General features: G+C 31.6%; 1 protein-coding gene across 1 annotated transcript in view; it reads right to left on the bottom strand.

The window, feature by feature from the left end:
- Positions 1-5,945: 5,945 nt before the first annotated feature.
- Positions 5,946-15,525, bottom strand: part of LOC127175370 (cilia- and flagella-associated protein 46) — a 112,535-nt gene continuing 102,955 nt past the window's right edge. The window contains 4 exon segments of the mRNA XM_051126403.1: positions 5,946-6,160; positions 6,278-6,379; positions 8,599-8,735; positions 10,707-10,764. Of these exon segments, the coding sequence (XP_050982360.1) occupies positions 6,036-6,160; positions 6,278-6,379; positions 8,599-8,735; positions 10,707-10,764 (422 nt within the window). The 3' untranslated portion in view covers positions 5,946-6,035.

Genomic DNA, 15,525 nt, shown 5'->3' with positions numbered 1-15,525 from the left:
AAAGTTCTAAGAACTAGTTTCCAGTACTAAAAAGACTCAACTGGATAAACCTTTAATAAACAAGTCCAATCGTGTGCTCGTGATGTGGTACACCCTCAAAACAGCACGTTTACTTTGAATGACTTTGAGCGAGTCTGCAGGCCACATATGCACAAACGAACACAGCCTGCATCATGATTAACATTGATCAGTCAAATTCCGGCTGATGAAAACTCAGAGTAATTAACTAATGAATGTCTGAATCTGTTGGAGGGAGGGTGAAATAATGACCACATACTGTGAAACCACATGTATTTGTTAACTTTAAAGTAAACTGAAACTAAAAAGGTTCTATCTCAGATATTTAGTAGCAACATTTCCATACATCAATGCATTTTTGAGAAAGCAGATCGCTCTACCAAACACTAACCCAGCACTAACTCACGATTTAATCAACATGTATTGTTCACTCAAAATGCCTTACAGTTGTGACGTCAACTGTGACACTATTAATACGATCTGTATTAAAATTGCTGCTGTTTTTTATCACTCACAGGTTTCCCATGGAGTCCGTTCATTTAATGCATTCAGGTGAAAAGGATTTGCTGTAATAGCCGTGGCAAAAACCTCCAAACGAATCCATTACTGGAATCTAAAATGCACGCAACAACCTCCCTGTTTAATGGTAAACAGTTTTTGTCTGTCGTATGACTGCAGCTCTACAGTCATCACATTTAGAAAACCTATAAAACACTGCAGCCGTCCTTCACACAGCAGAGATTTCTGCTTTATTTGCAGATTTGTCATGTTGAGAGTTTGGCTGAAGCACTTAGAGTCAGCAAACATGAAGATCAAGGAACATATAAGTCATGATGGGTAAACATGGAGTAAATGATGGTAAACTTGGGTAAACACAACTCAAGCCACCAACAAACAGACTTACAAGGAAAACAAGCAAATATTCCAGCCACTGATCTGAAGTTACAATTCTAACAGTGAGATAAAAAAATAAAAAAATAAATAAAAATCATACTTTTATTTAGCGAGAGCGCATTTAATTGATCATAAATGCCAGTAAAGACATTTATAATGCTATAAAAGATCTCTATTTCAAATAAATGCTGTTCTTATGAACTTTCTATTCATCTGTGAATCTTAAAAAAATAAAATGGATCACAGTTTCCACAAACATATTGTGCAGCACAACTGTTTTCAACATTGATAATAATCAGACGTGTTTAGAGCAGTAAATCAGCATATTAGAATTATTTCTGTATCATGTGACACTGAAGACTGGAGTAATGATGCTGAAAATTCAGCTTTGATCACAACAATAAATTACATTTTAACAGACATTCACATAGAAAACCGCTATTCTAAATGATAATAATATATCACAATTTTGTCTGTATTTTTGATCAAATAAATGCAGCCTTGGGGAGCAAAAGAGATTTTATGTGCTCTCCCATTTATTCTTTTTACAGTGACTATCACTGTATACAGACTAATACAATCAGGTACAAATATTTACATTTCTCAAATATTTATTACAATATTAAATGTAACATTGACAGTGGTATGAGATGACTGGATGATTTCAACTGATTCCTATTGAACTGCAGCTCAAACTATGTCAAATATAGTGAATTAAGCTACAAACTCCATCATAATGTACAATGTTTCCATCTAACATGTATTTTGAGCTCCAGCTCGTACATCATACTTTTTTTGCTTATTTAAGTTTATGCTAAGCGAGTACAGGGCTCTCAAGTTTTGGAAAAAGTTTGGAGTGAGATTACTATTAGGGGAGGAGCCTCTCAAATATTTGCAGCATCGGCCCCTCTGCGCCACGCAATTCTCTCAAGTTTTTGATAGAAATTCAATTTTATCTATTGTTCAAGATTGACCAGCACAAAATAGAAATTATCACAACTGGTAAATCTGATAAAAGTCAAATTCATACAAAAAAAAAAAAAAAAAAAAAAAATGTTTTATATATTTAAAAATATAAATGTATCAAAAATAAAAAGAAAGTTGGCCCCAAACGAGCCAAATTAACAGCAGTGCTCAATGTACATACTGTACACATACAGTAGGATTGCAGAACCTGCCCTGAACATGTAGCCTATGTCAAGCTGTGTGTGTGTGTGTGTGTGTGTGTGTGTGTGTGTGTGAGAGAGAGAGAGAGAGAGAGAGAGAGAGAGAGAGAGAGAAGAATGGCCTACACATTTATACTTATGAATGGCATTTTGTATTGCAAGTGTTTTTTGCACATTTTGATGCCTTGATGACAGTGGTAGGGGCTCAAACTTAACTACACTAACTAGTAGTCGAATGATTGTAATTTAATAACAAAATAAAATCTGTTACAGTTACTGAGAAACAATGTACAGTTAAATTACAGTTGCTTAAGAAAATGTTAACGATCCACACACACAGATTTGATTTCCAAAATTGCATTGACTGGTTTAAAATATGAGACACCAATGTTTCAGGAGTTTAGGACACAGAACAGGACACATGTTTATTTGATAACTGAATTTTAGAAAAGTAATCAAATGTAATCAGTTACATTACTTTTAAAGCACTTAAAATAGTTATGCTACTTATTACATTTTAAATAGGGTAACTTGTTATTTGTAACCCATTACATTTCCAAAATAACCTTCCCAACAGTGTTGGTACATTTGCATTTTTGAAATATATAAAACAATTTATTTGATAAATTTGTCTGTCTTTTATCAGATTTACCCAGGGTGTAATTTGTGAAAAAAGCAGAGGGGGGGATTGCTTTTGAAAACTTTTTTCTCTCTCCATAGGTGGAGGTTGAACCAACTCCTAAAGCTATAGCCTAACTAAGTAACCTAATGTTAGTGTAATCTGTTAACAATGCACATTATATACCGTTTTTTTAGGCAAGTACCAGATAATGAGTGCCATGTCGTGAAATGTTTTAATACGACGAAAACTGTCTAACGTGATCACAATTTAATAAAAACATTGTAAGTTAGGCCTATTAACTGTAATGATTTCATTTCAAACAACGAATAAATTATATAGAGAAAGGAGCAAAGAACACAGTATCATCAAAGCTTTTTGAAACTCCGAATCAGTGAAACACTGCGTTAGATATTTCAAAGCGCTCCAGTCGGATCGCGAATCATTCGATTCAGAACGGGACTTCAAAGCGCCTATCACGAATCATTTGATTTAGATCGGAACTTAGGAGCGGGTTCGCGGGATGTTCTTATCACCACCGGGGATAAAAAAAGATTCAGCAGAGGCAGGGATGCATAGACCAGAGTGGGAGAAATAGAATGGGACAAGTTGTCCCTTTCTCAGCGTGAGAAATACAAGGTGTGGCGTGAGAGGGTGTGAACTGGTTGAAATGTCCAATGCACTCTACTTCACTTCAAGCGATTCATCACTAGCAAAAAAAAAAAAAAAAAAAAATTTCGACATAACTTGTAATGATATTAGAAAGCACGGAGTGATGGATAAAACCGAGCATCAATTAAACAATTTCTTTGTAAAATAATTCATTTTTTTCGAAGCGCTCCTATCGGGATCGCGAACTACTTGATTCAGATCGGGACTTTGTAAATCTTTTGATTCTTATGGGAACTTTGGAGGGGGTTTGCGAATCCTTTCGCGAATTGAAAAAGTCGTGATACGCGAACTGAGGTCCCGATCCGGAATGATGGTTCGCGAATCATTTGTTTTAGATCGGAACCTCGCAGCGCAGATCGCGAAGGTTGATAAACCTCGGAGCGAGTTCGCGAATCTTTTGATCGAAACTTCGGAGCCATTATTCAGATCGATTATTCAGATCGGGACTTCCCAGCGTGGATCTCGAGTCATTTGATTTAAGTTCGGAACATAAGAGGGGGTTTGCGAATCTTTCAATTCAGACGCAGCGCGGATCGCGAGTCATCGGATTTAAGTTCGGAACATAAGAGGGGGTTTGTGAATCTTTTGATTCAGACGCAGCGCGGATCGCGAATCATTTAGGATCGGAACATAAGAGAGGGGTTTGCGAATCTTTCGATTCAGACACAGCGCGAATCGCGAATCATTGGATTTATGCTCGGAACATCAGAGCGGGTTTGCGAATCTTTCGATTCAGACACAGCGCGAATCGCGAATCATTCGATTTATGCTCGGAACATAAGAGGGGGTTTGCGAATCTTTCGATTCAGACACAGCGCGAATCGCGAATCATTCGATTTATGCTCGGAACATCAGAGCGGGTTTGCGAATCTTTTGATTCAGATGCAGCGCGGATCGCGAATCATTTAGGATCGGAACATAAGAGGGGTTTTGCGAATCTTGTGATTCAGATGCAGCGCGGATCGCGAATCATTTAGGATCGGAACATAAGAGGGGTTTTGCGAATCTTGTGATTTAAACGCAGCGCGAATCGCGAATCATTCGATTTAAGATCGGAACATAAGAGGGGGTTTACGAATCTTGATTAAGGCACAGCGCGAATCGCGAATCATTCGATTTATGCTCGGAACATCAGAGCGGGTTTGCGAATCTTTTGATTCAGATGCAGCGCGGCGCGAATCATTTAGGATCGGAATCATTCGATTTATGATTCGGAACATCAGAGCGGGTTTGCGAATCTTTGATTTAAACGCAGCGCGAATCGCGAATCATTCGATTTAAGATCGGAACATAAGAGGGGGTTTACGAATCTTGATTAAGGCACAGCGCGAATCGCGAATCATTCGATTTATGCTCGGAACATCAGAGCGGGTTTGCGAATCTTTCGATTCAGACGCAGCGCGAATCGCAAATCATTCGATTTATGCTCGGAACATCAGAGCGGGTTTGCGAATCTTTCGATTCAGACGCAGCGCGAATCGCAAATCATTCGATTTATGCTCGGAACATCAGAGCGGGTTTGCGAATCTTTTGATTCAGACGCAGCGCAAATCGCGAATCATTCGATTTAAGATCGGAACATAAGAGGGGGTTTACGAATCTTGATTAAGGCGCAGCGCGAATCATTTAGGATCGGAACATTAGGGGGGGGTTTACGAATTTTTCATTTCAGACGCAGCGCGGATCGCGAATCATTTGATCGAAACTTCGGAGCGGGTTTGCGAATCATTTGATTCAGAACGGTACTTCAGACAGTATTCATGAGAGTTTTCAGATTTTTTTTTTTTTAATGAACATGACATCAAACCATTAAGGCAGAACACAGTTATAAAAACAAAATGAAGAAAAAAAGTATATATAGATACTATCCCTTAAGTAAATCATGGTTTTATAAATATTTATTTTTTGGCGTATTGATTACCATTTGTATAACCACAGTTTCACTACAAATACCAGGGTTAAACTATGGTTTGTGCAGCAAAACTACTTATTTTCCAAATTTGAACATTGTTTGTGATGATTTTGTTCATAAATTGCCTCCTTGTGTTTCCTTTGGAAATAAGGCACAAACACTTTAAACCAGTTCATTTGGTATTACTAATGTCTAAAATTGGAGTTGTTATTTTTAAAACGAATAAAAATTAAACTCTTCCCACACACTGAGAACAGGATTTTGATTGTGAATTAAGAGCTCTGTGATTAACAGTCAATCAGAATTAATGACAAACTCTGATTTGTTGGATTATGGATCATATATTCTGCACTGAATGGGAAACTAATTAATCAGAAACTCAGAACAGCTTATTGTTTGAATTAATTACATTGATGATTTGGGGTTTGATGAAATGCAAATCTTACCTGATTGTGAAGAGCAGGTCTGCATGTGTTCACATTCATTCATGACGCAAATTTAGAATCAGGTTTTTTCTTCTTCATCTGGTTTCCACACAGTTATAGACACACAACAGAGTCCAACAAAACTGGTTTTGACACAGCAAGAGATGAGTTTATATACAAACAGAGAGATATTCATGGAAAAACTCAAATGAGGCATATTGCTGGATTTGAATGCCATTTATTACTGAAGGGTTTTTATCAATATTTGTGTGTAATGTGTTTTATTTCAGTGCAACTGCTCTTAAAACAACTCAAACATGTCCAGCTGTTCATGTAACCACTAAATTAGGAAGTCCATAAATAACAAAGTTAAACGCAGAAGGACTCAGAGGTGTTTTTCTCTGAGTGTCTTCAGATGAAACGTCTTCCTCATTTGCAGCTGAACTCTCGTCCGCTGTGAGGAAAGAAACAGAGATGACAGACCTTCATCACCTATAATTTTGTGATTATTTGGTTGCATAAACAGTTAAATGTGCACATGCAGCAGAAATAAAGCAAACCAACACACGACCTGTCGGACTGGATGAGTTTTCACTGACTGCTGTGTTTTCTGATTTGTGTGTTCGTAAAACGTGAGCGGCTCGTCCTGAAGTCAGTCCTGCTTTCAGAAGATCTAGAGCAGTGAAACATGAAGTTAATAAAAAAAAGTGCTTTTGAACAAACTTCACATGTCTGTAAGTGTGTAATGTAATCACAGTTATTATAGTAACTAAAACCAAAACCAAAACTAAAAACTAAAAAAGGAAGTTTTTTTCCTCCCTACACTTAAAACACATGTTGACTGAAATATTTAAATTTTATTTTATTTTATCATGCTCTAATGTTTGAGTTTATTAACACTGGGGAAAAAAAAAAAAAAAAAAAAAAAAAAAAAATATATATATATATATATATATATATATATATATATATATAAGTTTCTATTTTCCATTTTAGGTTTTAGTATATTTGTTGTTTTTTTTGTGTTATTTGTCATTTTTTAATGCTTTGTGTTTTTAGATTTTTTAACTATAATTTTTATGTCTATATGTTTATAGCATTTTTATTAAGTTTTAGTTTTAGTTATTTTAGTAAAACTAAATTAAAATAAGAAACGCAAATAAAATTAACGTTAACAAATATTCAATATTAAAAATATATTAAAATATTAAAAACTTATTTTATTTCATCATGTTCTCACTATTTTAGATTTTATTAATATTTTAAATAAGTCTCCATTTTCTATTTTTATGTTAATTTCTTAAGTTTTAGTAACTTTGTTGTTTTTTTGTGTTATTTGTGTCATTTTTAAATTGCTTTATGTTTCTAGATTTTTTAAATATATTTTTTGTCTGTATGACATTGATATAATGGTATTAAGTTTTATTTAAAAGTACATTAAAATACAGAATGTACTTGAAATAAAATTAATGTTAACAAATATTGAATATTATTAAAATAATCTGAAATATTAAAATATTAAAAACATTTCTTTAAAATCATGTTCTCATGTTTGAGTTTTAGGAATGACCTTTATTAACACGAAAAAAAGATACTATTTTAGATTTTATTAATATTTTAAATAAGTCTCCATTTTCAATTTTAGTAATTTTTTAGGGGGTATTTCTGTCATTGCTTTATGTTTTTAGATTTTTTAAATATAATTTTTATGTCTATATAATGTTGATATAGTAGTTATTAAGTTTTATTTCAGTTTTAGTTTTGGTTATTTTAGTAAAACTAAATTAAAATAAAAAATGCATTTGAAATAAATTAAACGTTAACAAATATTGAATATTAAAAAAAATACTAAATATTAAAATATTAAAAACCTATTTCATTTCATCATGCTCTCATGTTTGAGTTACAGGAATGAACTTTATTAACACTGGAAAAAAAAATACTATTTTAGATTGTATTAATATTTTATTATATTTTATTTTAAGTCTCCATTTTCTATTTTCATTTTAATTTCTTAAGTTTTAGTAATTTGTTGTTTAGTAATGTTGCTTTTTTAATGCTTTATGTTTTTAGATTTTTTAAATAAATTTTTTATGTCTACATAACTTTGATAAAGTGGTTATTAAGTTTTATTTTATTTTAAGTTTTAGTTATTTTAGTAAAACTAAATTAAAATAAGAAATGCACATAAAATAAAATTAACATTAACAATAATTCAGTATATAAAATATTAAATATTAAAAACTTATTGTATTTCACCATGCTCTCATGTCTGAGTTACAGGAATGACCTTTATTAACACACACACAAAAAAAAGATACTATTTTAGATTTTAATAATATTTTAAATAAGTCTCCATTTTCCATTTTCATTTTAATTTCTTAAGTTTTAGTAATTTAGTTTTTTGGTGTTATTTGTGTTATTTTAAATTGCTTTGTTTTTAGATTTTTTAAATATAATTTCTGTCTATATAACTTTGGTATATTAAGTTTTACTTCACTTTTAGTTATTTTAGTAAAACTAAATTAAAATAAGAACCGTACTTAAGTATGTAAAGAATTTTAAATTTAAATATAAACTGCCACGGAAACATTTCTCATTTTCATTTAGTTTAACTCAACTGAAACTGAAATAAAATTAATAAAAACTGTATAAAAAAAAAAAAGAACTAAAAGTTTAAATGAAAATGGAAAATATGATAGAAACTGATTCAAAATATGAATGGAAAATATAATAGCATCTGAGTTTTCTTCAGTGTTAAAGGATGTTTCTGTAGATCAAACATTAGAAAATGACACCAGGGTTGTGGGTTTGATTGTCAGTGGAAGCATACACTGACTAAACCCTGATTGCAGTGTAATTTGTTTGAGTGTAAATGTGTGATGCACTCACTGTCCATGAGCGAGCGCATGTTTTGTGCGTTTGCCGCGGCGCTGCTGTGCCACTGGTTGAGCAGCACAGAATGAACCCCGCTGACACTGAACAGATACGCCGAGCCCACCGGACCCTCCAAAACCCCACTGGAGCACCTGAAGAGAGAAAATAAATAATCAGTATTATGACAGAAAACATTCTCATAAAGTCAACAGCTGATGATTAAATTGTGTTTTTGTCATCTTGGCTCACAGCAGTTCTGCAAGCTCGTAAGTTCGATTCCCAGAAGAACTGATCAGATTTGCATGAGACTCTATATAAGTCCTTATATAAAAGCGTCTCCCAACTGCATACATTTTAATGCAATGTACAATAAATGTAAAAGTCCTCATTCAATATTTTGAGTGCATATACATTTAATGTGTTTAAAACTCTTCACTATTTTTAGTCTCTAATCTACTGTAAATTTATCTGTGATGCTGCAGAAGAGTGTTTTGTGTCTTTAGCTCAATGTTTATTATCTGTGAGCTCATCTATATGCTAATGTACAACTAACAGTTGACAAAGATACAGATACATGCATTTCAGATTTGCAATTGCCACATTTGCTGTTATCTGAAATCATTCATCTGTCCCCACATAATCTGGATTTCTGGTTAATCCGGCTCAGTGAAGCGCTGAAGCACAGTTTATTTATTAGGGTTATTATACTAAAACTAAAACCATCAAACGTTTTAGTTACTTGACATGATGTTAATGTTAACTAAAATACACAACAATGTGTTAAAAATATATTAATTTTCAGCTTAGTTGCCAAAGCATAAAAAAGTTTATTTACTTTAATCTTGAAGAAGTACTAAAATAACTATAAACTACAACTAGAAATATAAATCTAGTTATAAAAATATCTATAAACTAGAAAAACTATATCAAAAAGATGTATTAAATAGATATAATAAAATTGACAAAAAATACAGCAAATTTGACAAAAACTTTACAATTATAATGAACACAATTTATTAAAATGCATTATTTTTTTTTATAAAAAATATTAATAGAAACAATTTCCTTACCAGTGCTATTTTAGTATTCTATTTTATTAATTAAAAGTTTGAATTATTTATATTTTTTATACATTTTTATATTTAATACACCAAATTTTACAAATTTTTGTTGTCTTTTTTTTTTTTTTAAATTGTCTATAATGTCTATAATTTTTTTTAAGATAAATTTACCTAAACGAAAATGAGAAAAATTGACATGGCTAGCTGAAAAAATAAAATAAAATTTTACAAAAACTTTAAAATTAAAATGAAATAAAAAAATATAAACTATTTCCTTACCAGTGTTATTATATATATATATATATATATATATATATTTTAACAAAAATTTAACTAAAAGAAAATGAGAAAAGTTGACTTGGCTAGCTGAAAAAAATACACTAAATTTTACAAAAACTTTAAAATTAAAATGAAATTTAAAAGAAGAATAATATAAACTATTTTCTTTTCCAGCGTTATTTTAGTATTATATGTCTTTTATTAATAGTTTGAATTATTTTTACTATTTTTTTCATTTTTTGTTGTCTTTTTTTTTTTAGTATGTCTATGATTTTTTTAAAGCTAAATTTAACTCAGCTGAAAGAAAAAATACAGCAAATTTTACAAAAGCTTTAAAATTAAAATGAAATAAAAAAACAACAACAAAAAACTATAAACTATTTCCTTGCCATTTTTTAACAAAATTTTACTAAATGAAAATGGCTAGGCTAGCTGAAATAAAATAAGTTCAAGTTTAACATACATTAATTTTTTATTTCAATAAATTTGTTTATGGTTTTGCTTTTAGTTAACTCTAATACTACTGATAATACCATTTGCAATGACAAATTTGGTATTAAATTAGTAAAGGCAAACAGAAGCAGTGGCCTCAATTACCATCAAAAGATCAATAAAGTACAAATCAATAAATCAAACAGAATAATCCTGTTCGACAGGTCGCCAAAATCCAAGAGATTCCTTCAGCTCATTAGTAAACAACAGTATGAATTCTGTAATGCAGCACGCAATCAAAAAAACTGTTCAGACTAATAAAGCATGATGATTTAATATATTGTGTTTCACCTTTTCTGGACGCCGACTCTGTTCTGACCACTTTCAAAGAGAAAAACCATCTGACATCCTGCAGAAAAAACAACAACACAGAGAACAATGAAATAAAACGGCATAGTTGAAGAGCATTAGTTTGTGACTCAGCAAAACTCAGAGAGTAAAGCAAAAGCAGCAGCTGTGATTGAACAGTAATAGCAGGGAGTCTGAAATCCACTCAACATCCAGATCAAGAAACACTGAAGAACAGCTCTATGAACGCTGGAAACAGTCCTTAGTGTAAAAATGAATTAAACAGAACAACGGAGTACAGTTTTGTGGACAGAACGGCCGTCTGTTGTGTGCTGAGTGGATTAAAGCGACCAATGAATCATTTCCCCGCGGACGCCTGCTGTTCCAGATCCGTGATTCACTCAAAAACAGCCAGCACAAACTCTTTCAGAGCTTTAGCGTCTCGCGGTGGATCCAGATGCTGATTTATCATGTGTAGAAACTCCTTCTGATCTCCTGTGTGACGAATCACACTGAATGAATCGCTTCAGACTGATTAATTTGATCTTCATGTAGTTCTTGTACGTGTCAGATGTCGTTGTAAACAACAATATTCAAAGACTTCTGATGCTTCTGGTTTGTGTGCATTAAGGTTTAGGAATTTTAAATGTTCTTCAGGGTTCCTCCTCTTTTCTAGTCGCTTCTGATTTAGTCAATCGGGATTTTAGATAAAAATAGTTTTATTAACCAGTTTCTACCAGATAAAATATTTTAGAGCTTGGCAAAACTCTTTATAAAATGCTCATGCTGTTTTAAAATTGCATGAATTCACAGAAATTCTCTAGAAATCACACTTTTAAAAAAGGCTATCCAAGTTTTCCAAGACCGTTTGAATCCTGATTCTTCAAAGTCAAAAAACAACAGTTGTGAAATTGATATCCTCATATTTCAGCTAAAGTCATTTAGTGGTTGTAATTGTATTATTATTATTTGCAATGTGTTTTTAAATGTGTTAGCTTTTATTTTTGAATGATTTAACTGTGCCATATGTAGCTAATTCTCATGCTCTTTCCACCATTCCTGTGAAATAAACAAACAACTTAGTAAAATTTAGATTTTTAGTTGATTTTAACGCTTGGTTTTTTCTTATTTTAAATTATGACGTCATCTTGAGGCCCCTAGTGGACCCCAGACTCCTGATAGAGAATCACTGATCTATAGTGTCAGATGAAAACTTGGATTGACACAAAAATAAATAAATATTTAGTGTAGCAGGTCAGATTTTCAAGTGATACTCTGTAAACATTTAGAGGTCAGGAATACACTATGACAAATGAATCAAGAAAAACGTCAATTAGAAAAAATATTTGATTCAACAGAAATGTCAATTATTAAAATAAGCATATGAAACACTCATTTTATTTTAGCAGAAGTCGATGTTAACTTATGTAACCCAGGACCACAAAACCAGTCATAAGGGTCTTTTTTTTTTTTTTTTTTTTTTTTTAAATTGAGATTTAAAATAAGTTTTCCATAAGACTTCCATAAGATATGCTTTGTTATGATACAACAATATTTTGCTGAGATGCAACTATTTGAAAATCTGGAATCTGAGGGTGCAAAAAAATCGAAATATATTGAGAAAATCACCTTTAATGTTGTCCAAATGAAGTTCTTAGCAATGCATATTACTAATCAAAATGTTTTGATATATTTACGGTAGGAAATTTACAACATATCTTCATGGAACATGATCTTTACTTAATATTCCAATGATTTTTAGCATAAAAGAAAAAATCAATAATTTTGACCCATACAATACATGTGCTACACTGTGAAAACAAACAACCAAAAAAAAAATTGTTGAGTCAACTTAAAATAATTTGCCTTAAAATTTTAAGTTCATTCAACTTGAAATGTTAAGCTGTACTAAGTGACATATTACTAATACTAAGTGATATCTGAGTTGACTTAAAAAAAAAAAAAAAAATGGTTTATTAAACTTAAAAGCTGGGTAAGTTACCCAGCTGCCTTAAAATTTTAGGTTGAATCAACTCAAATATCTAAGTTGTCACTTAGTACACTTAACATTTCAAGCTAACATTTTAAGGCAGCAGGGTAACAAATTATTTTAAGTTGACTCAACAAATAGTTTGTTTTCCTTTTTTTTTTTTTTTTACAGTGTACTTATGACTGGTTTTGTGGTCCAGGGTCACATATTGTGTTGTACTGTGTTGTATTGTAAAAACAGCACATGCACAAATATTGTTTAAAACAGACAATTTAAGTAGTTTTCAAATTACTTCAAATAAATTTATTTATTTAGTTTTTTTTAATGTATTTTTTTCAAATGATAAAATATATATATATATATATATACACTACCGTTCAAAAGTTTGGGGTCAGTAAGACTTGTAATAGTCTTTAAAGAAGTCTCTTATGCTCATCAACTTATAAATTTAATTATTAATTATTATATTTATAATTATATATATATATATATATATATAATTATTATATATATATACACTACCGTTCAAAAGTTTGGGGTCAGTACATTTTTATAGTTTCTTTTTTTTTTTTTTTTTTAAGAAATTAATACTTTTATTCACCAAGGATGTATTAAGTTAATAATTAAAAGTTTATTAAAAGTTAATAATAAATAATTTACATTGTTATAAAATATTTATATTTTGAATAAACACTGTACTTTTTAAACTTGTTATTCATGAAAGAATCATGAGAAAAAAAAAAAAAAAAAAAAAAAAAAAAAAAATCACAGGTTCCAAAAAATATTTGGCAGCACAACTGTTGATATTATCCAACATTGATCATTCTAATAATAAATCAGCATATTAGAATGATTTCTGAAGAATCATGTGACACTTAAGACTGGAGTAACAGCTGATAAAAATTCAGCTTTTCATCACAGGAATAAATTCTATTTTAAAGAATGTTAAAATAAAAAAAACATTATTTTATATTGTAAAAACATTTTGCAATATTACTGTTTTTTTTTCTATAATTTTAATCAAATAAATGCAGCCTTGATGAGCATAAGAGACTTCTTTAAAGACTATTACAAGTCTTACTGACCCCAAACTTTTGAACGGTAGTGTATATATATATATAATAGTTTTTTTTTTTTTTTACTTCAAACTGTACTGTCAAACTCTATTGTCATCTTCTGCTTCACATGATAAACACAACAGTACTCTATATGCACTGTGAGTCTCTGTCTATGTGGAGCGTTTCAAATTCAGTCACTTATGAGGAACCGTTTCACTTCAGATGCTTAAGATCACACAGTTTCCTTCAAAGGAAGAAGAACCAACAATAAATGAGGTTCTTTTTTTGTACCATACAGTAGCATTACAGATCCTAAAAGCCATAAAGAGGGCAGAGAGATTATTAACAGCTGTTAATGCTGTCAGATTGAACCTGTCGCTACGAACGACTCAAACGAGCCAAACGGGAAAGATTTAGAGCATGAAAAACAAGCTTATTTCAAGAACTGCATGATGAATATTAATAAAACAGAGAGTTATGGATTCCGGATGATGATCTTCATCACCATCATACTGTTTAACCCTAACATCATCATCATCAGGTCTGTTGATGTTTTACTTAGTTATATTTCCATACAAATGACCAAATTAAATGCAACTATGTGAGACAGTTTTAAGCAAGATCCAACATTTTGCATTAAAATATCCAAGTTTAGTTCTAACTGGACAAAAAACCCAAATAACAACATCACACCAACTGTTCATACGACACCTGAACAAGAACACAGTGATGAAGGATGATGGATGACAGTGATTACAGATGAAAAAGCATGATGAATGAACAGATGTAAAGGTTGATAAGACAATAAACTCACATGCCGATAAGAATGCAATGCAAGTAAAATCGATGCGTGTAATTTTGCAGGTGTTTGGTTCATCCTCTGATTATTGATCCTGCTGAGACCTTAAAGGAATAGTTCAGTCAAAAATAAAAATGTGCTCATCCTCAGGCTTTCTAAGATCAGGATGAGTTTGTTTCTTCATCATATTTTCAGAAATGTGTCATTTCATCACTGTCTTACCAATGGATCCTCTGCAGTGAATGGGTGCCGTCAGAATGAGAGTGCAAACAGTTGATAAAAACATCACAATAATCCACAAGTAATCCACACCACTCCAGTCCATCAGTTCACATCTTGAGAAGACAAAAGCTGAAACAAATCCATCATTAAGACATTTTTAGCATATAAAATACAAATCCATAATCCATAATAACACTTCCTCCAGTGAAAAAGTCCATCTCCTGTTGTCTCTCACATCAAAATCCAGCCACATATTTGTTTAGAGCTGTTTTGGCTTGTAAACAGTGCCTGATCTGTGCAGATTTCGCTCCTGATTCAGACAAGAGTACTTTTTCACTGGAGGAAGCGTTATTATGGATTATGGACTCAATATATTTTAGTCGAAAATATCTTAATGATGGATTTGCAAGATGTAAATTCAGAATTGTGTGGAAAATTCAGAATTGCAAGATATAAATTTGGAATGGCAAGATATAAATTCAAAATTGCGAGGCACATCCAGAATTGCAAGACATAAACTTGGAATTACGACATAAAAACTTGGACATGCAAGATATAAACTCAGAATTGTGAGGTATGAAATCAGAATTTCAACTTATTTACAAGATATTAATTTGGAATTGTGAGAGAAATTTGGAATTGCAGGTTACAAACTTGGAATTGCAAGACAAACTCGTAATTGCGAAATAAAAATTTGGAATTGCATGGCAAATTTGGAATTGCAAGATATAAACTTGGATTTGTGAGGTATGA

This window comes from Labeo rohita, chromosome 13 (assembly GCF_022985175.1).
Source record: "Labeo rohita strain BAU-BD-2019 chromosome 13, IGBB_LRoh.1.0, whole genome shotgun sequence".
Taxonomy (NCBI): domain Eukaryota; kingdom Metazoa; phylum Chordata; class Actinopteri; order Cypriniformes; family Cyprinidae; genus Labeo; species Labeo rohita.
This window is presented reverse-complemented; position numbering and strand designations above follow the sequence as displayed.